Source organism: Gymnogyps californianus, chromosome 29 (assembly GCF_018139145.2).
Source record: "Gymnogyps californianus isolate 813 chromosome 29, ASM1813914v2, whole genome shotgun sequence".
In the NCBI taxonomy this organism is placed as follows: domain Eukaryota; kingdom Metazoa; phylum Chordata; class Aves; order Accipitriformes; family Cathartidae; genus Gymnogyps; species Gymnogyps californianus.
In genome coordinates this window covers 1603906-1628225 of record NC_059499.1, presented here as the reverse complement: position 1 = coordinate 1628225, position 24320 = coordinate 1603906, and the positions used below count along the sequence as shown (strand labels likewise).

Sequence of the window (24320 nt, the reverse complement as noted above, 5' to 3'; positions counted from 1 at the left end):
TCTGCCTGTGTCACTCCTCACTGGTTTGCATCCACAGCAGTATCGGGGCTGGGGATCAGCTGAGCTCTGGTTATGCATCAGCTAATTGCCACAAGCACCTGCAGCTCTACCAGGAATGAGGGATGGTGAGTCAGGAAGACATTCCTCCAGCTCAGCACCTGCACTGCCACAGGATGGTGCTCTGTGACCACCTAGCTCATTCACTTTGCTTTGAAGATTTTATATCACTTTTCTCAAAAAGCAGGACCTCTCCAATTCCACAGACTTAAAAAGTTCTTACACCTGCTAGAGTGACTAAGAATTTAAAAGAATTGCATGAACACATGAAGAGACTTTCCCTAAAAGCTATTCTCATCCACCTTTTACCATTTCCCCCAAACCTAGCAAAACCAATAGATGTCTTTCAAAGTATAATAGCCCTGCTCAAAAACTCCTGCCTATTTTAGCATGTGTATCACAACACGAAAAAAACCCAAAGCCTGTTAACTCAGACAGCTTCTAGGATGGTCTGGTTTTCTAAAAGATTTGAGCACACAAGAGCCCCAGATTAAGATTTAATTTTAGACTTGCAAACTGCTTCTGAAGTGGTGGGAGTTGTGAACAGGTTTCTATGCTAGAGGGAAACTAGCAACAGAACTCTCCCCAAACCCAGTGCCTCAAAGATTTGACAGGGCCTCTTCCAAGACTATCCAATGTGCTCAATAAGCTTACTAAAGCTGGACCATAACTCTCACTTCAACAACCAAAAGGAAGACCTACATAGAGTACCTGTCCATGAAAGAAAAGCCCCTCAGGAAGTAAACCCAACAGTAACAAATGATGCTGCTCCAGCACTCCCCACCTACATACCAACATGCAGAAACCAGCTGCTGCCCCTGCCTGTGCCCCCTTTATGTCTACTTGGAGACAGATTGCCCTCAGCTGCCCCATGCTTGTTAGCCAATGACCCACCCACGCACTAAATATAACTGTCCCCCCTTAAGCATTTGCTCTTTTCTGATGCAGGAGGTCTTCTGAGGGAGCTATAGGTGTAGGGGTTAGCTACCAGTAGGGTGCTGTGTTTGAGCGAGTATTATGAAGCTGGCAGAGATACCTGAAGCTTAGGAACAGGACAGCTTGCTCTGAATGCAGCAGAAAGCTCTTTTCTGCTTCTCCGTTCCTCTCTGTAATGGATTGAAAGAGTGCTGGTATTTATACTGGCTGAATGATGGAGAAAATTCTGCTTTGACTCCTTTTCCAGAAAGGACTTTGTATTTCTATCAGTTTATTTATCTGCAAGCTGCTTCTCTACAGAAACCCACCCAGGGTTGTCTTTCTTAGTAAGGAGGAGACTTCTCCAAGCAAAATGCTTATGAGTGAAGAAGAGCCTGCAAGTCTGCAGCCCTGCTGTGAGACCACCACAGGTACTTAATTCCCATATTAAGAGCTGGGGTGAAAAATGGTTTCAGATGGTTTTAACCTGTGTGCTATTATGGAGGACTGTGCTTCACTGCTGCTATCTCTAGCAGGAATAGTATTAAGGCTGCTCTAACTCTTGTTTTTCTCTACTGGCTCTTTCTATGGTTTCTCAAGGAATTAAAGCCTTGGCTTGTAGGATCCTGTCTGACACCTGGGCTATAGACTGTAGGGAGAAAGTCTAGGAGGCTTCTACCTGCTTTTCAACCCCTCTGTGGCATCAAAGCACCTCCCTAACATTTTGGAGAACAACATCTTAACCTTTTGCTTGCTCTCCTCTATCACCAGGATTTTGGGTGCTGAGCAGCTGTGCACCATTGGTCTCTGCTGGGCAGCTGCTCAGTTCTGGGCTGTCAGCACTGAAGTGTGTCCTTGGCCTGGCTCATTTTGAGGAGGGAAGGAGCTGCTGTGTGTGCTTCAGAAGAAAATGTAGCTTGGCTAATTGCAAGAGAGCCGCTGATGGCTTCATTGCTGTTGGAGATCCTGTAAAAACCACGAACTGTGTAAGCTGGTAGTGCCCAGAGGAGGGCGCAGCTAAGCTGCATTAACCAAGTTGTGATTGCAGATGTGTTGGGGTAGCTGGGATGCTCTCTGGGCTGTTGGAAATCCTGAGCCTTATTTGTAGTGGAAGTGGCTGAAGTACAGATGCACATCCCCTGCAGGGACTGCGGCTCTGGGGGACATGCCGGGAACTGCGTTCCTGTGGATGTCTGCTCTGATCCCTTCTGATGTGATGGTTGATTTTGGTCACACATGGAAAGCGCTTTCCATCACATCAGGAAGAGGAGCCTGTGCGTCCGCTCTCCTGTGAATTGTTGGCTACTGTGTGTGAGACGTGGCTTTGGATGCTTTACTGCTGATGTTGGAGGCAGGACGTTTTTTATGGTATAGGGGTCAAACCACCAACTACTATGCTTTTGAATTGCACCAGAAATTCACTAAAATACCTAGCTATGAAATGCTGCTGGTGGGCTTCAGCTCTTGCCTGGTAGAGACGATGCCACTGTTCAGTAAATCACACTTCTGTCCTTCTCTTTGCAGCCCTTCTCTTGCTCTTCCTGCTAGGTTTTGAACTGTAGGTACGTGGTAAGTCAAAGCTGATCAGGAGAGAACAAATTCACCCTGTGAAGTGAGCTTCAGACTGCAAATGCTTGAGGTCCTGCTGACTCTTGTTGAGAACTTGATGTGCTCTCTGAGAAGCCCCAGAGTTGTCAGGTGGCTCCTTCCTCCTGTGGGACAGTGACTGGGGACAAGTACACTGAGTAAGACTTAAAGTTGGGATGGGACAAAGGTTTCTAATGTGTTCCTAAGCTCTCCCACCTGAAACTGGAAAGATTGTGGTCCTAATTACTTTCACAATATTTTTATTGGAGTATTCATTTGAATTATTCTTTGTGATGCTGCTGAGTTAAAAGTGCCCATTATCAGCTACTGCTGAAAGCACTCTCATTTTGAAAGATTATTTTAGTTCTATAATCTTTAGTTACAGAGGACCTAATGTAACATTGTCAAGGGCAAATTTTGTGTTAGGTGACTCAGTTGCTGTTTGCTTTTGGCCCACAGGCATCCAAGGGCAGGGCTGGGTGGCTGGTGCAGACCAGGCTGAGCTCCTTGGGGCAGGCTGGCCTTGCTGCTGGGCTGGTGGGCTGTGGTGCTTGCAGTGTAGCTCTGACCTAATGTTCCCTGTCTTCCTGAGCTGGGCTAACTTGACTGTATGGCATTTTGAATTTAACCATGTGGATGCATCTGTCTGCCTCTGTAGACAGTTCTGAAAGTTTGATAGAGGTTTCTGAATGGCAGAGACACTTCAAATGCCTTCCTAATTTCTCACCCTTTTTGTTTTTAATTAGGAATAATAAAAATGTGGCAGTTGCCCAGCTTGTTGAAAGAGCAGACAGCTGTATTACACAGATGCATTGAAATACAAATCACATGTGTTTTTGTTGCAATACTATTGTGCAGAAGTGGTGGAGCTCAGCAGAGTTAGGCAAATAGGAAGTGTTTGCAGGCAAGTGATGTAGAGAGCATGATGAACTGAGGCAATGAGCTCTTAAACAGAGAAGCTTCCCAGATGAACACACAGTACTGAAACCTCTGACTACCTAGGACCTCTTAAAGCCTGGATGTAGCAAGAAGGTATGGGTGAAAAACCATGGAGAGAGATGCAGAAAGGCTCCTTTGTTCATGTTGCTGCTGTAACCTCAGTCTGCTGATGTGCTGCATTCACAGACTGTAGCGTAGCAGCCAGGAGAGGGAATGGGAGAGTGCTCCCCTTGCTGGGTATCGCCAAACAGCTTCACCCTCCTTTGTACGTGACCACATTAGAGGCGTGCCCTTTGGCTACTTGGTGGAGAGCACAACTTTTATTACTTCTCTCCTAGTAGGCAGATCTGGAGCAGGCGTAAGTCATCCTCACCTCTGCTGACTCCAGGGAAGCTGTGCCACTTCAGAGCTGCTGTCTCTGATCATTTTTTTTGGCTCCAAGACAGTCTACTAGCTTTATTTTTGGCTTCAAACCTTTTGTTCTTTTAAAAGATGCTTCATTGCCGTGCAAATCAAACCGAATTTGGAGGCCTGTAGCCTGCCTAACCTTGTCACAAGTGACATATTTGGGAGTATCAATTTCAATGCATGTCACGGCTGATAGAAAGAAAAAAATCACCGCAAATCTAATGCTTTCTGCTATGCCTTGTTCTGATACTGATGCATTACTCTGAATGGTTTGGGTGTTTCTGGCACTGTGGGTCCTTGATAGCCTGGGAGTTTTGTGCTGAGCCCTCGGCTACTGTGCTGTGAGGGAGTGTGTGCCTGCCTGGGGCTTGCCTTGCTGTGGCTCCCTTATGCTCCCTGAATCCATTGGCCACATGATGAAGCACAAGGAATTGCTGGGGTACAGTTTACAAATGCACAAGGAATCATTTAGGGTAAATTTAATTGGGATTTATTGGTGGATGGGCTCATAACACCTCAATTTGTGAATAGCTTAATGTCCTACTGCATGCAGCAGTGTGTTCTAGGGTTTAGAGCACTGCCCTGACAATTCCAGTGTTTGCTGGTAGTTTATTTATTCATGGTGTTAGTCATCTTACAGCTGTCTCAGCTTTTCTGTAAGTTGTTTTGAGATCCACTGTGGGGAGCTGAGTATCTGTTACCAGCACAGGTGGAAGCAGAGCATGTCTTTCCATGGCTGCTGTACAACTGGGGATTTTCAGCTCTGAGTCAAGTGTGAAAAGAGATGGAGGAAAAACCAAAATAGAAAGCGGGTAGTTCAATGCAGCAGAGACTTTATTATGTGAGATGTTGGTTATATACCATAGAGAATAAAGTAATGCAGGCTATAGAGCAAGTACTCTCTAACTTCCAGCTGGTACATCAGAGATGGATATTTAAATAGTAAGTGCTTCCAGAGTGAGTTGCTTCACACAGTAGACCCCCTTGACTTAAAAATCAAGTCCTGTTTTCCACCATTTTACATTTACTTGTCTTATTTCTGTTGGTTGTATATAGAACAAAGCACAGAATTAAAAACCAGTTTCTGTACAAAATCTCCTCTGGAACAATGTTGATAGCAGAAAGAAGTGTGTATTCTTAGCAGTATTAGCATGGAAGGACCTAGTTTTTGTTGGCACTGGACTAGCTGAGGCCACTTTCATATGTCATCCATGTGAGTGATTATGCCCGTGGTAAAACTTACATATCCTTTACACTGTCAGTCATGGAAAAACTGTCTTCATGCAGTCGAGATCTGAGCCCACTGTAGATGACAGAAGACTGTAGATACGAAGCTATGAGACCTCTAAATCTAATGCAGAGTATAACATGGAGAGGGTTAAATTAGGGCTGGTTTGTAAAGGTGTCGGGTTGTCCACAAGCCCCAGTGACTGCAGCAGCAGAAGGGCTGTGCTTCTGAAAGCTGTGCCTGTGAACTCGGCTATGGGTGTGCATCTTGCTCTTCATCGCCTGGTTGTTCTGTGGGCACCTCCATGGAGCTTATTGTTGCCCACAGTTGTAGTGGTAGCTATTGGACCACTGGTATGAATAAGGATATGAGCTGTGTTGGTACACGTGAGCTGGAGCACATATCTGAGGGCATCTTGTAACGCCTGGCTGTCCACAGTGTGACATGCAGAGATGTTCCCTGCCCTGCACGTGGTGCTGAGGGAAGACCATGGTGCACGGATCAGGAGACCTGGGGCTACAGGAGGAAGAGTGGCCTTCCACAATGTGTGTCTCAACACACTGTGGTGAACACGGTGCAGAGCACGTGGGGCTGCTCTGCATGGTCTTCCTCACAGTGCACAGCTTGGCGCCTTTGGAAGCACATGGTGTGCATGACACATACTTCACCACACTGGGGTTGTGGCACTGCGTGAAGACTGGTGTGGCATACTTCACTCCACCTGGAATATAGCATTGCTGCTTGTATTGGTACCCATAATAAGCCATTGTTGTGGGATGGAGATGAACCTAAAAAACAAAGTAGAGAAGAAAGGTAAATGAATTCCCTGCGGATCACTGCTTGTATCTGACAAGCTGCCTTTCTGCTGTTTGAGCTTGCTGCTCTGACTCTCAGCCCTCATCTCTGTAGCAGAAAGTGCACAGCGTTGCATTTAACTAATGATCTCTTTCATAGCTTCAGATGTCATGTGGAGCAGGTAGCTATTATCCCTAGAAGAAGGGGAGTTTCAGGCGTAGCTGAGAACTGACCTGCACGCTTCAGCTAGTGACGCAATGGCGTATCTGGGATTAGTGCTGAGGTTCTCATCTTTTTGTGGCAAGGGCTATCATTTATTTGCTTTCCAGACGCTTCAGTTGAAACTGGAACTGCTTTCTGCTGGCACTAGGTAAAGCAAAAGAAAGTATTGCCCTTGTTTATGCTAATTTAAATTGCAGAACAGAGGATTGTTATCTTTGTAATTGGCAGGGTGATGTGGCAGGGCTCTATTTTTAAAAGCCTAATGCTCATTAAGGACGGAGCAACTTTTGAAAGTCTGGCTCAAGCTGCTGGTGTCCCATATGAGTAGAAAGTCAAATGTAACTCTCTGCGTCTTGGGATGCAGCTGTGTAGTTGCTTTACTGGCTACTCTGTACTCTGCTGTCTCTTGCTCTTTCTCTGAGTTTGCTCCACTAGAAGCTGGGAACCAAAGTTCTGCAAGAATCACAGGAGGTGTCTGCTCATGTCTGCACATCAGCTGCCTGAATTAGCCTGTGGAGCACCCTGTACTGCCAGGGCTGAGCTGCTCCTGGCATGGAGATGGCCTGCCTTGAAGGCAGGAGGGTGCAGGGTCTGTCCCAGCTGCTGGGAAGAGGCATTGCCTAGCTGTGGGATGTCAGAGCTGTCTCTGCTGTACTTGGAAGACAAGAGGTGTCCATTCCAAAGATGTGATTGAGCATGGAGAAGTGCTGAGACCTTGGATTTCCTAATTAAAATCTAAAATCTGGCTGCAAATCAGCTTTCCCCAGCATTAACAAATGGCACTTGGGTGTCTGTACTTTGCAATTTGGCAGTTGCTTTTGCAGATATACAGGACTACTCTAAGAACAAGCTCCCAAGGGTCAGGACACAGCTACTGTAGATCAACATGATTTGTTTACAAAGAAGTCAGCTGACAATTAACTGCAGACACAGGAGAAAAGCCAGGCAGGACTGGATCAGGGTTTTCTTGCTATATTTTGAAAGCAGGTAGGTACTATTAGCTGTTGTAAAGAAGAATCCCCAAAAAAGTGTGTATAAAAGAGGTTTTGAACATGCAGAAGCCAAACTTTTCTTCAGTTATTCCAGATAAAAATTAACCTCTGTGGTATAATAGAAGTAATCTACATCAGTCTCTGATTAGGATGGTAAAGGTCAGCTGCCAACAGAAATAGTTGCTTGAACTACTAAAATAAGTAGCCTCTAATATAGGAGAAATCTAGAATTCAGTTTTTTCAAAGTAAATTAAAGATATGGGTACCTAAATAGCCAGATCAAAGTGTAAACATCACATCCCAAATTCAGTGAGGCTCTGTAAATCTCAGGCTCAACTTCAAAAGCCTATATCTGTCTATGCATGTAAAAAAAACCCAAACAAACCCAAGAAAGATCCTTTAAAAGAAACAACCCTCTTAATTCACGGTGTCAGAGTATTTCTGCAGGATCTAGGTTCAAGTTCAAAGTACCAACAAAAGGATATTTTGCTAGTTAGAAATAGAAATAGGCATATAACTTACCGAGCTCACAGCAGAGAGTAAGAACTGGCTTGAAAGCTTGGAAATGTGTCTTTATATGGTCTTTTAGGCTGCATGGAAAACCTGAGCTGCTGTGTATCAAATCCTAATTAGATACAGGAGAGAATTTGTTCATATGCAACTTTTTCATTGGCTGTAATTATTTTACGCGCTTGTGATTATTAATATATTGTTATCCCCAAATACCATGAAATGCACCTCACACCCTGCGGGTTCTTTCCATTTTAAATCTTTATGGGAGAAGTAAAAGCTGCCTTTTATTCCATTGACCTTATTAGTTATGTAAAGAAATCTATCCCTCTTAAAGCTTCTTTTAGCAGACTGACAATCAGGAAGCAGCAGGGGGGAGTGGGCAATGAGCATCCTTAGTCCATTTTCCCTTTTTTCATTTAAATGCAGGTAGGCAGCTGGGGGCATTGAGGAATCTGGCTTTGCAAAGGGAGGCTGGGAGACACACACCCAAAGCTTGGCACTCAGCTACTCATTGTATGGCTGATCTAGTGCTCTTCAAACTTAAGAGTCATTCCCTGATTTTATTAGGCTTTGCATTTGGTTGCTTTTTATGGCTGGAAACAAGGCCAGTGGAAGGTGTGTGGGCAAGCCAATACTGCCTTTTGGTGGGGCGTAAAACTCTCAGGGCTGTGTCCAGGGCTTGTCCTGTAGAAAATTGAAATCTGCTTGGCAACTGGCATAGCTGACTTGCAAGGAATCATGACTTTGCCAAGCATTTAAAAGCTGGCTGTGAGGGCAGTGCTTTATAGAGGCAGCTGTGGTCCTACAGGCACTCTGATTTGATTAGCAATTGTGTCGGTGACATCTGGTTGGGTTCCTTTAAGAAACAAGGAATTACCAGGTTGGACTAGATTATGGCATCCCAGTGACAGCAAAGGTGGGGAATGCTCTTCTAATGACCCCGTTATCTTAGTCTGTGACCATCCCAACTGCTGCTGGTTTGCACCTAGACCTCAGCTGTGCCTGTGTGGGTGCTGCCTGTATGTGTGCCTTGTGCTTGTCCATCAGAAGGGAAACTGCTCCCTACATGTGATGTAATTAGCCTTTGACGTCTTGAGATGCGTCCTTTAAATTGGGTATGTGCTGGCATTCATTATAATGGAGTTCAGCTTGAAGAGCTTTGCTCATGTAAAACATTAATGAGCATTTGTGAGTTTTAAGAGGTCCTGTTATGAAGATGCTATTTAATAGCCTCTGTCAGTGCTATTCTTCTTTTATGTATGGGTAAACATAGGTCTGCACAAGCATGGTACATGTGGGGATCATCTTAATTTATCAGTAGGGCAAAGCTGAGGTGTGAGGTGAGAATAGGCTCTGATACAGGTCATGCCATGAGGCATGACTGTGGTTCAATAAAGTTCAATGTTCTTGTCCTTTTTTCCTCTTTCCAGCTCAGAGTACCTCTTTAGAAGAAGGCCAGCTGAATTTAGTGGTTTAGCACCCTGATTTTATGTAACTAGTAAATATAATACAAGTTTGTATATTATAAAGGACAATATAGTTATAACCCTGAATACTGACTCTTGTTGCAACCCCTTGTTTTGGGACAAAATGATGGATACAGGCAGTAAGGCCAGTGCTTCATCTTGATATCGCATGTTAAGCAATAGCCAATGCCATCTGCTTCAAGGGAAAATATTTTTCTCAGTGGGCATGCAGATAATACAATGTCCCATTAGCTAAGTTTAACTCTGAGGTAATGCTCAGAGGCAGGAGCCTTTATTAGCAATTCCATCTCTGCATTTACTTTGTAGTACCAGAGTGTAGCAGATCATCGCTCTTCACCTTTCCATTGCATAGCTCATAGCACAGCATGGAGAGCTTCAGCTGCTGGGTAATAACCCTTGGCAATGGAAAAATGGGTATTTCTTCTCCGGTTCTCAACCTTCCTGGTGAATTTATGGCTCATGGCTTAAAGTTAACGCATGAGCTATCACATGGAGCAATGAGAAGTATCAGGACTGGGTGATAAGATTGAGAGCCCCTCGTAGTGGTGCACTGTGTAGTGGTGGATATGTCTGGGTGGGAAAATCTCCATTTTCCGTTTGCTGGAAGCAGTAACAAATCTTCTTGTGATGCTGAGCCCAGCGCTGGCTTTCTTCAAAACAAGTTCTCTCTGTAGCTGTTTACATCTATAAAATTCAAAGTACCTAATGGAAGGAGAAGTTATGGGAAAGTGTGTCATTCTCTGCAGAACAATGTAGTGATGTTGGGTGGTTTGAGGCTGGGCCAGCGGTAAGAGATAGGTTTGGTTAAGTGTATAGGGCAACAGTTTTGGAGCTGTTCTGTGTAGTGGAGAGCAGGCATCAAGGCTGTCGTTAGGATGTTTGCAACACACCTCTGAGCCTATGCTGGTTTTTTTTGTAAGCTGGGTATCAAGCTGCATGGCTGGTCATTCAGAAGTAGAATAGCTCTGGACTTTTACTCATGGGATATCTAGAGCCTTGTTCATAAGAAATCTTTTTTCCTTTGAGAGAAACAAAGCATGAAACACAAAGGTAAAATGCAATCTTTTAATGCAAAGGAAAAGTGGAGTGCACAACTGCTGTCTGAAAGCAAATTAACATAAACCGAATTCCAGGGTTTCAGTAGGCTTTATTTCTAAAAATTACACACTGTTTGTTCCACGCTTTCAGAGTCACAAACGAGTTCATCTCCCCCCTGCAACTGCTGTCTCTTCACAGCCTTTATGGTATTGCTAACTTTAAGACAAAGTGGGAAAAACCTCAGTGGCTTCTCATATCTATATTCTTTGTTACGAAATTAAATGTGCTCAGTCTCTCAAGGTTACAGTCTATTTAGCTGTAGTATGGTAGTTATAAAGCAGTTGAGCTGATCACACATACCTGGTTTGAGGAGGAGAAACCAAGAGAAATGGATGAAGCTCTGAGCCTCAAATTACTTGTATACTTTCCTAGTCAGGCTGGTGGAGAGAACACCTTTTTGGGCACAAAGTCCTTATTAGCCAAAGCCAACATGTAATTGATGTAATTATTTCTGAGGTTCCTGCCTCACCTGCTGTGGTGTGAACACTGAATCACACACATCTTTGGGGTTTTAACCTTCATAAATCAGATTTATTTGTTGTGGTGTTTCCATGTTCTCAGGAATGGATCAGATTCTTGATACTGTCTGCTTTTTTGAACAGTATAATCAAATGGATGTCTTCAGAGAGCTCCCTGCTCTTGTGCTGAGCTCTAGCTTGGTCCTTTAAGGTTTTATACATCTTCCTGCATATCCTTACAGATAGAGGACTATTAGTGTCTTTTGAAGAATCTTAACATTTCAGTTAAATACAGAATAAATGTGTGTCCTGTCAGCACTTTCTGAGTGCTTGAAGGTGTTGATGGCTTGTCTGCAGCTCAGGTGTGTTTTCTGTCTCCTGAAGGATACAAAGATGATGGTTTTTGTGTTTAGTATCTTCAGTTTTTAAGGTGCTGGAATTTGATTCTTAAGCTTGTTTTAGCTGGTAAATTGAGCTGACACGTGCACTGTTTTGTTACATTACTTATGGACGCACTCTTTAGGTACTGAGTTTTGGCTATGGTTCACTGGTTGACTCATCACTTTTATTTCCTTGTCTTCTCTGGTAGTGTTTGAGCTGGCAGTTGTAATACCCTTGTTAAAAAAAAAATTACATATGACAACATTAGTTGCGTAGAACACTAATGAGCTTTTACGATGTGCTTCGAAAATGCTTTCAGAAAGCATTGCCATGCCTACTGTCAGTGTTGTTAACCTTTATGTTCAGGTAAATGGACCCTGCAGTGACATTAATCCCAAGCAGTCTGCAGCAGAGAAGGAAAGAAATCCCAGCAGTGTGGATTCCTCTCACATTGGATTGAAGATCTTGACTTTTCAAGACAGAATTATTAATACATTTCTAAAATAAGACTTAACACTTAATTTTATCTTCAGCTGGCTAACTTGAAAATAGTAATTAGGTATTTAATTCCAATAGTTTTGAGGAATTACTGTAGGGATAAATTGCTACCCAATCTAAGCTGAGATAAAGACCTATGTTGCAATTCATATGGTTACCTTCAATTATAGAAAAGGCAGAGCCAGTTTTCCAAAGGCATTACAAGTATCTTATGTCATCCTCAAACATTATGATGCTATGAAGACAAATCTCAGTAGGCAATTGAAGTAGGAAATCATCCCAGTCATTTCCCATTGTTGTGGAAATCTTGATTGAGGCTTCTACTCCACAGTAGCATATAATGCAGTGGGGTCTAGTCCTGCCCTTCAAAGTAATTTTGCTGCCAATGTGATGATATATAAGATGTTTCCCCTGAGATTCCTTGGAAGGGGGCAACTTTGTTCTGCAGTGTTACCACATCCACCTCTAACTCCACCAACGGAAGGCTTTTCTTTGCAAGAACATGCTGCTGCTGGGAGAAAGGGAGAAGGCTTGGAGGTGAGGTTTAGTATAACAGAACAGCCCAAACAAGTTTTCTGCTACAGAAGTAGCAAAATATCTTTGTTTTTAAGTAAAATGAAGTGTAAATCAGAATGGACAAGTTGCGACCCCCTATGGCCCGGTGGGAGTGTCTGCATGGCACATGCCCTTGCCATCCTTGGCATCTGTTGCTGACGCTACTGCTGAGTGGCAGAAAGCCTCCTCCTCGTGCTGCTGTTTAACATGGATGATAACCCCACATGGGCAGTTGCGATTCATCAGCAATTGGGATTCCAAAATGCATCTTCCACTTGTTGTTCTATATGTGCAACATGTGTTGCTATTATAATGGCTTTAGGTGCCCTTTTATTGAAGAAGCGACTCGCTGGAAAAAATGTCTGACAAGGTCTTGCCTAAGCCACACCCTATTTATTGTCTTTTTGCCATTCCCCTAATCAGGTCATGATTTATAGCTTCACAGTATGGCACGTTTAATTTCATAAAATATGGCCTTACCTTTTCCCTTTTTTATTGTTAAAGCTTGCATGTTTAAAGAAATGCACGCTTGGTGTGTCATTGGAAGAGCTGCACTGACTTATTTGGATATACAACTCTATAAAATTCAGATTTTCTGCGGTGTGCCAGACCTCTGACTAGACTTTATTAGCCGAATTTCATCATAGAACCATGAACCTTGCTACCCCTAGGCCAAGAACACAGGTTATCCCTCAGTTTTGCAACTCTTCCTGGGCTGAGTCAAGTACATTTTCTTCCAAGCAAATGGCTGTTTACCACCTGCCCAGGAACAAGTCCATTCATGGAGGACATGAAGCATGAACCATATAAATATTTTGTCTTTCTCCAAGATGCAGAGGAAGAGTATCCCCTCTATATAAAGTTTTGAAATAGCAGAGACTGGAAGGCAGTAAAGTACAGGTCATATGGGGTAGAAGGACAAACTAATAATTACAAAGAGTGATTTACTTAAAACAATTGACATTCATTAACAAAGTTAAGTCTTGAAAGAAATGTGTTTAGTAATTGATTAGGATGTTATACATGTAGGTGATTCATGCTTCGGGCAGTCTGAGGGCGAGTATAAAAGTGCTCAACATCAGATCTTGTATGATCATTTCTCTTGTCTTATTTCTCTTGTGAAGTAGGTAAGTTTCATCTGAATTCCTCTTTCTAACAGAGCCTTTGTTTGTAGTTTTAAGTCAAGGTGAATCCTGTGCAAATATTCTGATATCAGTCTGAAGTTTTCTTGATGTAAATTAATCAATTTGTGACTGTTCAGCTATTGGCTTTGGTAAATGCAGATCTGGATGATGAGCTCCAATTAATTTTTCATGAAAACTCATTTCCAGATGTTGTTGTGTTCAACACAACTTATATGTGTCTTCTAGGAACTGAGCTATGAAAATTCTGCCTTTCCCTCTAGCCTGTTGGTAGTCTCTTATTATAATGTTTGATCGTGAAACTTATAAGAATTTGTGCCTTATTTTTATACTATTCCCTTGCGCTTCAGATTAACCATCCCTGAAAAATGGTGCACTCTTTAAGCCCATGCACTGATGGCAGTGCCGCCCCGTGTGGGGTGGCTGTGCCACAGCCCATTGCTGACAGCTGCAACGAGCCCTGTGTTCGTCAGTGTCCTGACTCCAGGGTGGTGATCTACCCTCCGCCGGTGGTTGTGACCTTCCCTGGACCGATCCTCAGCACCTTCCCGCAGCAGAGCGTCGTGGGATCTGCAGGAGCCCCTGAAGTTGGAACTGGCTTTAGTGCTGCCCGTGCTCCTGGGGGCTCACATGTTTATGGTGGTGCCAGATGGGGTCGGGGATACCCGATTGGAAGCTGTAGACCATGCTAAACCTAGTGAGAGTTGCTGCTGAAAGGAGAATGTCCAGGAGAAGACAAGCAGGATGTAGATATGGGGCTGAGCTCCAGGGCACAGCATTTAGGAAGGGTTCAACATTTGAGGCTGCCATTAAATGCACCTGTAGATGCTTAGATCTTCTGACAAATCCATTTACATCCTTCTCGGATGACCCTTCCCGATTTTCTTTTTCTAATGCCTTCCTGTCTTTCTAACTGCTCTGTTCTTAATGCTGTGGACTATATTGCTAATTCCTTGGGGGCCTGTAGGTATCATTGTGGCAATGTAAAGGGATCTGGTATGACATCCATTTTAGATCCCTTTGTAGGCTCTTTCTGTGGCTACTGATGCATTAAAAAAGGGTTGTGGAGTCAACTAGCTTATGCTCTGTTTCTGTGCTGTGTATGTCTTGCTATGACCAGGGCTGAGTGTCAACACAGAGCTGCAACAGGGAAGCAACATCAGTTATTACATGAATCATCTTGCATCAAACCACAGGTTGCAGGCAATTTGTAATCTGTACTACATAATCCTGCCTCTGTATGATCTGCTTCTTTCTCATTAAACATGACATTGCAACATGTTATTGGCCTCTATGTATGTGTGCATGTCTGTGTTCCCCTCTGCTCCTCCTAATTCAGGTGCCTTTGTCCTGCTGCACCAAACTGATCCTGTGGGTCTGCTTCAGGACAATGATATTTTTGAGAGATTTGGCAGTGGGTTGTGTGTACATCTCCTTTCCACAGCAACCTCTATGCTGTAGCTGTCCCTTCATGAAACTGCTGCCCACATCTTTGCTTTTGTTGTTCCTGGTCTTGCTCAGCTCTGTGAAGCTCTTTCCTCAATATTGGCTTTTCTGGCACAGTGTGTGTGTTACCTGGCGTCCGCAGGCTCAACCTCCCCATCTAGGCAGTGATACAATGCATCAGAGCAGAGGTGCATGGAGAGTCGGTATTATGAAGAAAAGTCTGAAGCCAAGTGTTAATGTAAAAGCAGCTATTTTTGAGTGTGAAAATTAAATTTCTGGCTTTACTGCTCTGCTCAATGTTTTACAACAATGTAACCTATGCATGTGAAAATGGATGGTGGTGTTCATTCATGGAATTTTGAATTTCTTCAGGAATATATCGATAATAAACATTTCACAAGCTTTTTGTGCTGCTGTATGCGTTTGAAATGTTATGTAGCGTATTAATACTTTGTTACAGAAACAGTATAATTCAGTATTGCAAGCTGACGTGAGAATGCTGGATTATTTCATAGTAGTTACCCTTTGGAGAATTATTACCCTTACGTGTAAGGAAAACAAAGTTGACCAGGCATTGTAATAGTGTGTAATTGACTGTTGGTGAGCCTTAGATGAGGTGATTAAACCAGATCCTCACCAACCACAGAAATCCTTCCCTACAAGAGAGAAATCCTCCAAACCTCAAAAGCCAGATGAAGGAATCTTTATTGTTATGCTAATGGTGTATTTGGAAATGAACTGAGGTTTATTATTGAGGCCTCTCAAGTTGCACTTTCCATGTAGTAAGTTGAGACTTGCAGTTACCACAAAACACCAAGTGTCAGTAAAATTAGGAAAACTTGCCGGCTGATTTCTATGAAACTATTTATAATACAGCTTTTATTCATTTTGATATAAAAGGTACTCATGTGAAATGCTCTGAGGCTGAGGACTAAAGATATCAAGTATCTTACTAAGAAGCTACCAATGTCTTTTTAAGATAGTAGAAGCATTTGTTAATGTCTCTTAGGTTCATTATTGCATTATGGGATAAGAATATTCATCTAAATATTGTGCATTTTGAAATGCTTCTTGTTTCTCTCGTTGCTTCCAGTAAGGCCTTTTCCTATACTCTGGTCCACTTTCCCTTCTCTTAAAAGGTTTTGTTGTAATATTGCACTCTTTAAGAACTACTTTGAAAAAATGTTCTAGTCCAGTTTGTGCAATAGTCAGGGGCTCAATTTCTCATTTTTAAAGAGTAAACTTATCCTAAATGATTCTCACTCTTGCAGTGAATCTTTGTGCTGGAGGCATGTCCTGCAGCATGCCTCATGTGTGGGTTGTTCACAAGGTGCATTTAAATTGGTAATTTCCCACATGCATACAGTAAATACCTAGTGCTCCAGACTGGCATTCAGAAGTGTAAATGAAATTACAGGAGTTAGTTTTCTGTTAGATGACAGATGGCTAATTTAGCTATTATGATAATATCTCATAGGCAGGCACGAAGTTCCTCTAATCATCCAACTTTTCTTAAGCCTTAGGGCATAAACACCTATGAACCAAGGAAAATGCTCTTCACACACCCCTGAGGAGGTGTATGAGAAACTCAGAGCTTCCTGAGATGTGAGGGTGGATCCATGGGAAATGAGCCTCAGTGCTATTGACTGATGCTTGGGGGGCCAGGGAATGGTCTAGACCCCAATTCTGCAATGATTTGGGAATTCTTTGAATCACCCTGGTGTTCTTGAATGAATAGGTAATAAAATGATCCAGTCCCTGTTTGGTAACTAAAGGCTGAGAGCCCCTGTGGTAGGGGCACCTAGGGTGAGAAATTGGTTTCCCTCCCTGTGTGGTGGTTGGGCTCCAGTGCTTGCATAAGGCTGACCTGCAGCAGGGCAGGAGATCCTGGCTGTGCCCTGGCTCCCTGGAGCGTGGGGAAAGCAAGGGAGGGCTGAGGTTGCTTAGCTGGGAGGCAGCAGCAGGGTGCATCGGGGCACCCCCCGTGCTGTGCGCAGAGCTGGAGTCGCAACTAGAGCAGTGGCATCTTCAAAGCAAAAAGGGAAGCGAGGTGGTGCCCAGGCGGCTCTGAGGCAGTGTGGTGGAGGCAGGTGACAGGTCTGGGAAGGCTGGGGTTGGCAGGCAATTACAGCCTGTGGGCTGTGTTCCCCAGGCATTGAGTGGTGATTGCACCCGCTGTCGGAAGTGATAGTGCCTCTGGTAACGAACTGAGTGGGATGTGGTGAAGGGAAGACACATCATAAATACTGCTGCATTGGCAAATGTAGACAGGGACCTGATGTTAAGTTGGGGTCAAAGAACCCTGGGCAGGCTGAGAATTTCACTCGAATCTTTGGCTTTCTGTGTTTTAGTCTCTCTCTCTTCCTGTGCATCTCTGTAAGCCCTTCTGCACTGTACATGCAGGTGGGAAAAGCCTTGTGTGCCAGAGGGCATCCAAGGGAGATAAGCTGGATTTATTGTGTTGGGAGACTCTACCATTTCTTAATGTTTTCCCTGGGGAACCCAGCCCTTTTTGCTGCTGACAGCAGCTAGCAGAAGGATTACAAAAGAAGTCTTAATAGCTTTGCCAGTTTCAAAGGGTTGTACTGATTTACTGCCGACGTGCCCTGCTAGGCGGCTAGGGTGGAGGTTGCTGCCCTTACCCTCTTCCTGGGGCATCCTGATCTGACTCTGTTTTGCTCAAACTAGGACACAGAGGTGAGCAACGAGGCAGCAGACCAGGCCCATCTCTTGGCTGTGGCTGCTCCTTCTCAGACAAGGAAATGGATCTGTGGGGCTTATCTTCTGCTATGGTCCAGTTCAAGGTCAAATGGTTTAAGTGAAAGTAATGATATGGATGTAAAGAAGTGGACTTTGGACTGGAGAAATAGCATTTACAGCTCGGGGACTGTTCTGCTAACTATCACTGTTTTGCTGCCTGTGAAAGTGCTTCTCCAATCTGCTCCGCTAGTTATTTTCTTGACCCTTTCCTCCATTTTCTTGACCCTTTCCTCCACTTTCTCTGTGGAGCTAAGGAATGCAGAAATGCTTGTGCAGGTGGCCACCATGAGAAGAGAAGGAGTAGCCACGTAGGGTATCTTAAATCAGCCCAGAGGTGCCCCTCAGTCACTTCTGCAACAAGATTTTTGACTCCTGGTGATGTCTTTGATGTATAACTGGGCTTGCATGGGATCCATGCAGTTTTGTCTAGGCTATGCTTGTTGAACCACCTTGTTCCGTGCCAGATTATAATCTTTAATATTATAAATCTAAATCAAGACTACTCAATCTCCTAAGGTGACATAGTAGAGACTGACAGGAACTGCCTGAATAACTTGGCTGTTCAGTTTGCAAAGGAGATGATCCCTCCAGCAGATGGTGATGGCTTGGTTGCCTTTGGTCTTTTCTCTTAGGTGTCTTTAACCTTGAGTGTCATTGCTATCTTTCCTTGGCAGACCACTAGACTCCTACTCAATCTCTTGCTTTTGAAAGTTATTTTTCAAGCACAAAACCCAGCTTCCTCCAGGAGTGTGTGTGTTTGGTAATACAGACAATCAGATGATGCCCTTTTCTGGAGAAGTATTTGTGTAAACCCAGGGTCACAGGTTAGTTAAAATAAGGTAGAACTTCTTACTCTGGGAAATGAGTCGGGGCTGGAGCATTTCAGATGGAGATGCAGTGATACTCTCTAACATCTGGAGTCTACACCTCCCTCTTATTGTGTGGTCGGTTAGAGTGGCAGTGCTGCTGGTCCCTTTACAGTGGCGTATGAGCACAGACAAAAGGAGAAGACTGGACATCTGATACTATTAAGCAGAGTAATTTTAATGAAGATAAGAAACACTGAGTAACAGAAAGAATAAGTTTGCAGTTTTACAAAAGGGTCTTCAGCAAGCAGAGTGTCTGATGCTGGATGATGCTTTCTCCTTGTGGAAACAGTGGAGTTTGACAGTCCAGACATATTTCCTGCTCTGAGTTGCTTGTAAATAATGTTCACTGCCAGATGAGGTACAGCATGGATATATAACAGGAGCTTCTCTACTAGATGTCACCTTTGGTGAAGTTTATAGCTGAGCAAACTGGACTTGTTCATGGTGGTTGCAGAAATTCCTATTACTATGGCAATACAAAGTGACTGTGAATTAACTTAAAAGGCACTTTACTCACACCTGAAAGTCTTGCTTTACTCTGTCAACATGCTGTAAAGATGCCTCAGTACTTGCTGTAATTCAAGTTGCCCTTTAGAGTAATACTTAAAGAAACAGGAGATATTAGAGGGTTACGTATGGGGTAGTCTCACACAGCCTGCACCCACATGTCCCACTGAACTCAGCCAGAGGCATGGGTGCTTGGCGTTTCTCAGCACCATAACCTTAGCCATGAATCCGTGTCCTGCATTTCATTTCTCTGTTGCTATTTCTGCTGGTTCAGCATGGATAGCAGTTTCAATAGCTGTATCTGTTTCCAACATGAGAAGAGAAGGGGTAGCCGTACCCAAATCCGTGCAAGTCCCCATACCCATAATAGCCCCCATAACCAATCAAACCTCTGTTCCCATACAGGCTCCCAAAGCTTCTGTAGCTGTATGGGCTGCCATATTGGTACTGGTTCCGGTAGTAACCATATGGGCTCCCAAATCGGTAGCTATTCAGGCCCCCAGAACCATAGAGGTCTTCATAGCCAAGTGGTGAATAGCATCCATCGTCACAGAGGTCCCTGTAGAAAGTCATTGTTTGTTGACGCAGGTAAACCTGAAACACAAACCCAGAAGCAAGGTGAGTCCATGGGCTGCTGACAGCAGGAGGAAAGGCTCAAAGCTCGGACAGAGCTGAGGAAATGCACCTTGCTCCCTCCTGCAGGTCTTTTTCATTCTCTTAACCATTTCATTTATTTTTCTAGTCTCCTGAATCCCAAACAACTTTTCTATTTTTTCCCCTCAACTTTTGAAAATGGCTGACTACACGTAGAAAATATGGTTTTTAAGAACTGAGAACTGAACTTTCCCACTGCAGAAGTTAGAGAAATTTTGAATAAATTCAAGAAAAATATACCAGTTTGGGTACTGATGTTTATTCAGATGAGACCAACAGCCTATCACATGCATCCCCTTATCTCCTGTAGTGCCACATGCAACTCAATGTGGGTAGACTCAAAGAATGCAATGAAATGGAGGAATTTCCCTCCAGGATGTCTACTTGAAGTAGTAAAAGTTTCATAAAGTTTTTATCTAGGGATTTGGATTCCCAACACCTAATGAAAATAATCTGGAACTGGAAATTACTTATGACTTCAAAATTGTGGCAGTAAACTTCAAATTTTCAGTGCTTTAAAACCTACTATTAAATAAGCACAGGAAGAGCAAAAAAAGTTTTGGTGAAGGAATTCCTTGATGTTGCAGAGAACTTTGGGATTAGCTCCAAATTGACAAGAAATTGCTTACAGAATGTCTGTACGTTCTGTACATAGACATACGTTATATGCCATATGTACACACCAGTGCCTTTTTATATATATGTCCATATGCACACACACAAATATTTATACAGACAAACATATAGACGTATATACACGCAAATATACGTATATCAGAAAGAGTAGAGCCAGTATCGGCTTACCTGGTTCACCGAGGGGAGTAGCTCGAGAGAAGAGAATAAAATTTCGGAGTTGTAGGTCCGTATATATACCTTCTTAAACTTCGGTGTTAGTTATACAGCATATCTTGTTGCATTCATTATTCCTTCAATTGATGTAATTGGAGTCAATGACTTTCATATTTTCAAAGTTTGATGGTATGACACATATGTAACACCTTTAGAATTTCTTTCATCTTAAAACAAAAAGAAATGGACTCAGCACATTTCTAGCAAAATTGCATGAAATTCTTTGTAGTTGGATGGATAGGAATAATTTTGGGAGACATTTAGACCATTACTGGTTGCACAATCTGCTTGTAGGTACTCCATTCGCTTGGCTTTTGCATCTATGGTGCAACATATAGGGGAGAAAAGGAGTAGGCTTTTCTTTGGTGTGCCAAAATGTCATAGTGCATACAGCATCATCATGACCTATACGCGCTGCCCAGTGATATTGGTGGGGACCTCTTGCCAGCAGCGTTGTTTGATTTTTGTCTCAGGTTCTGCAACAGTGATTTTGAAGAAATTTTTCAACTACCTTATGAATGTGCCCAAATATTTCTTCCTATTTTAAAAGAATTTTTTAATAGTTTTTGACTTTCAAAAAACATATAATGCATCACCTTTTAGGACTTAGAAACAAGAGACCTTGATGTGTCTTGTAAGTGACCATATTATTAAATCTGGGGGTGTCTTTCAGTGACAAACTATTAATATTTAAATACTGCAACACTTTGCAAATTGAAAACATTAATGAGTGTTTATGAGGTGCTTTGGTATTCAAAATTCTGAGGAAGCCTCAACATCCTGCTTACTCATTATTACCCTTATTTTATATTCAAATTAATGCCAGAAATTAGGTGAAGGTCATACAAGGAGTTCTGCAGTAAACTCCAGCATTTCTCACTATTGTACTGTATTTGATACCTGTGGTTGATTCTTTGTGAAGAAAATGTAAACATGGTTCCTTGGAAACTAACGTTTAGCACATCTCAAAATCCTTATCAGTTATTACTTTCCAGACCAAGTTCATACTTGTATTCTCCATTTTGTTCTGCTGAACTTGTGGTCAAGCCCTCCAGTGAACTAAACTGCAAACAATGCTGTAGTCGTATTTCTGTTGAAAACAGTCTTTCTGCTCATGCAGCAGCATGACTTTTATTGACCATGAACACTTTGGAAGAATGCAATTAATATTTCTTTGTAGTTTGTGCCGGTCCTATTTTGTGAAGTTGCTGTGTAGATTAATATAAAATACCGAAATACATGTTTACATTTCCTTTAAACAGGAAGCCTGTGCCATGTTGCATCAGAGTTTCTAGTGAACAACAGGTATTTTCAAATATGTGGGGAGGTTTTCCTTTTTTACTGAAAATTTCTCTCTCTCCAATGGCTTTGGGAACTTATAAATGCTTTTGTATTATATAAAAATAAACTTTGGTTTTGACAGTGAAGACAATAAAATGATATCAGGAATGTAGTTGGCCCAGAAAACTTTAAGATGAAAGAAACCTGTAATATATGTGACATGGGAGGCTGAGAACACACTAATAATCCCAAACAATGAAGAGAATTATATTAATTGGAGATATGACGTGTACAGGCAAATTTGTTTTCCAACCAATAAGGCTACAAAGCTCTTGAATACACAGCGTCTTAGATAAGCCAGGCAGGCAAAGAAACAGTATAAAAAGGGCTCAGAGCTCTAGGCTTCTCATCAGCTCTCTTGCCTTCCTCCTCCCGGTGAACCCGGTAAGCCTTTTCTCCATTCAGCCTCTTCATAAGGATTAGAAATTTCAGTTTAAGAATTTATGTTAGGATTGTGGCTTCTCTGAAATATAAGATTTCTCTGTACCTTATATCCTGCATTGCAGGAACTGGCGGGTTCAAGTTTTAAAGCTGGGGGCTGAAACTTTCCTGGTCCTGTTGGTACCTGGGGTATCTGGCTCCCTGATAAGGACTGCTGGTTGTTAGGTCTGCAGAGCTGCCTCCAGCAGAGTTAGAGAAGGGTTTCCCCACTGTGGCCCTCAGTGGGTTCTTCCGTAAATCTTCTATTTCATTTTAAGAGAGGTCTTCAGGTCTGTTTGACAGGACAGCCTATGTTCTCGTGTGTGTTAATGCTCCATAGTTTCTTGCTTGTGCTGTCAGCATTTCCAGATGCCAATCAAAATTGGTGTAAATTATTGAAATGGGACTTGAAGCAATGGACCCAAAAGCAGGGCAAATGTCAGACACTTTAAGCTTTCTTGAAGACTTTCTTGAAGGATTTGGGAATGTAGAGCTCTATGCAAAGCTGATATCCTAAAAGAAATTCAGGATTGTTAACTTCTAACAATATTGTCTAAGAAAAATCCTGAAACAGCAGCAAGGAGGTTTTGATCTGCAACAGGTATATTCCACAGTCAGTGCTTTCCCCAATCTCCGTAAACGACAAAAGAAATAAAATGGTTTAAAAACAGTGGGTAAATGAGAAAATGATAGAAATGGGATGTAATAAGGAACTGAGGAATTTGGTCATAATTTTGCTTCTGTCCTTGGTCTCTTGGGGCCAGTGAAGAAGTCTTTGGGCTCTGAGACTGGCTGGGGTTAAATCATGACGGACTGTTACTGCCACTGGAAGTATTTATTACTTTTGCTTTCCTCCCTGCTGCTGCATTTCAGATTTGCCTCCATCGCAGAAAGATGACTTTCCTCCAAGGCCAGTGCGAGGATGACTGCTATTCTCCCTGCAATTACGGGAGCCTGTACAGCTACCGGAGCTATGACTGTGGGAGCCCCTGTGGCTACCGGGGCTATGGGGGCCTCTACGGCTACCGGGGCCTCTGTGGCTTTGGGGACCGGTACGGCTATGGCGGTCTGTACGGTTACCGGGGCATTTATGGCTCTGGGGACTGCTATGGCTACGGGGGTCTGTATGGCGGTTATAGGGGCTTCTATGGCTCTGGAGACTGCTATGGCTACCCAGGCTTTTACTCTGGCCGTTACGGCTACCCCTTCGGTTCACGATATGGTCAAAGGTTCGGCTATGGGAGCTGCTACCCCTGCTAAAACCCATCAGGAATGTCCCTCAAATGAAGATCAACCCAGGTCTGGCAAGCATGGATTGACAGCGAATCTTGGCAGCAGCGGTCCCTGATGTGGAGAGCCCTGGTGACAGCAGCCACCCTCCACAGAGACTCTGAATGCTCTGTGCTGCTGTTGAAGTGCTTGCGATGATGTATCTTTATTCTGCTCTGTGACTACTTGCTCTCTTGCCACCCAAACTCTCCTCTTGATCAAAAGCTTGCTTCTCCTTGATACTGCAGCTTTTTGTAAACTGGCTTTTATGTCTGTTGCAATGATGTACAAAACATTAACTCTGAATGAAAGGTATAGGCAAGGTGTAATGTGTCTTTGGGAGTGTAGTCTTTGTTGTGTATACCTTTAAATGTATATCTGCTTTTCACTTATATTAAAAATTATGCTGCATCAATACTGTACTTCTGGTTTTATTTTTCACTTGCATTTCTTAAATATCTTGAAATCAATAGCATCATACAGATTGGGTGGCAAAGTTATTAACCTTGTGTACTCAAGGATTTGCTTGTAGAGACTTGCTCTACTCAAGCTGAGAAGCATGGACTTTTGTAGCTGCAAGAAACTTCAGCTGTATCTGGTTATGCATGTTTCTACAACTCCAGGCTCTCGCTTGGTGTATTCCAAATAGAAGGTTCATTTAAAATACTTCAGTGCTGCTGTTGGGCTAATGTGATGCGATTAGGACATGATCCATCACTGGCTGTGATCTGATATTGAAGAGGTCATGGGTAACTGCAAATTTTGAAATAAGTTTGCGTTTTATATATTATCACACAATCGTTAAACAGCCCAGGTTGGAAGGGACCTGGAAAGATCAGGGTTGAAAGATTTAGGGGTTCCCTGATGGAGAAGTAGGAGGAATTTGCCCTTTGCAGTACAAATAATTTGTTAGGAAAAATGGATCTCTAT

At 43.0% G+C, this 24320-nt stretch overlaps 2 protein-coding genes across 2 annotated transcripts; one reads left to right on the top strand and one right to left on the bottom strand.

Moving 5' to 3' along the window:
• Positions 1-1017: 1017 nt before the first annotated feature.
• Positions 1018-23794, top strand: LOC127026849 (keratin-associated protein 6-2-like). The gene is made up of 2 exons (XM_050912147.1): positions 1018-1403; positions 22995-23794. Exon 2 carries the CDS (start codon positions 23016-23018, stop codon positions 23379-23381), a length of 366 nt encoding a protein of 121 aa, XP_050768104.1. The 5' UTR covers positions 1018-1403; positions 22995-23015; the 3' UTR covers positions 23382-23794.
• Positions 19146-19430, bottom strand: LOC127026861 (probable peroxisomal membrane protein PEX13). The gene has a single exon (XM_050912159.1). It carries the CDS (start codon positions 19428-19430, stop codon positions 19146-19148), a length of 285 nt encoding a protein of 94 aa, XP_050768116.1.
• Positions 23795-24320: the final 526 nt, after the last annotated feature.

Excerpts from the sequence above, each read along its gene's own strand:
- LOC127026861 (XM_050912159.1), bottom strand. The coding sequence starts at position 19,430 with ATGACTTTCTACAGGGACCTCTGTGACGATGGATGCTATTCACCACTT.
- LOC127026849 (XM_050912147.1), top strand. The coding sequence starts at position 23,016 with ATGACTTTCCTCCAAGGCCAGTGCGAGGATGACTGCTATTCTCCCTGC.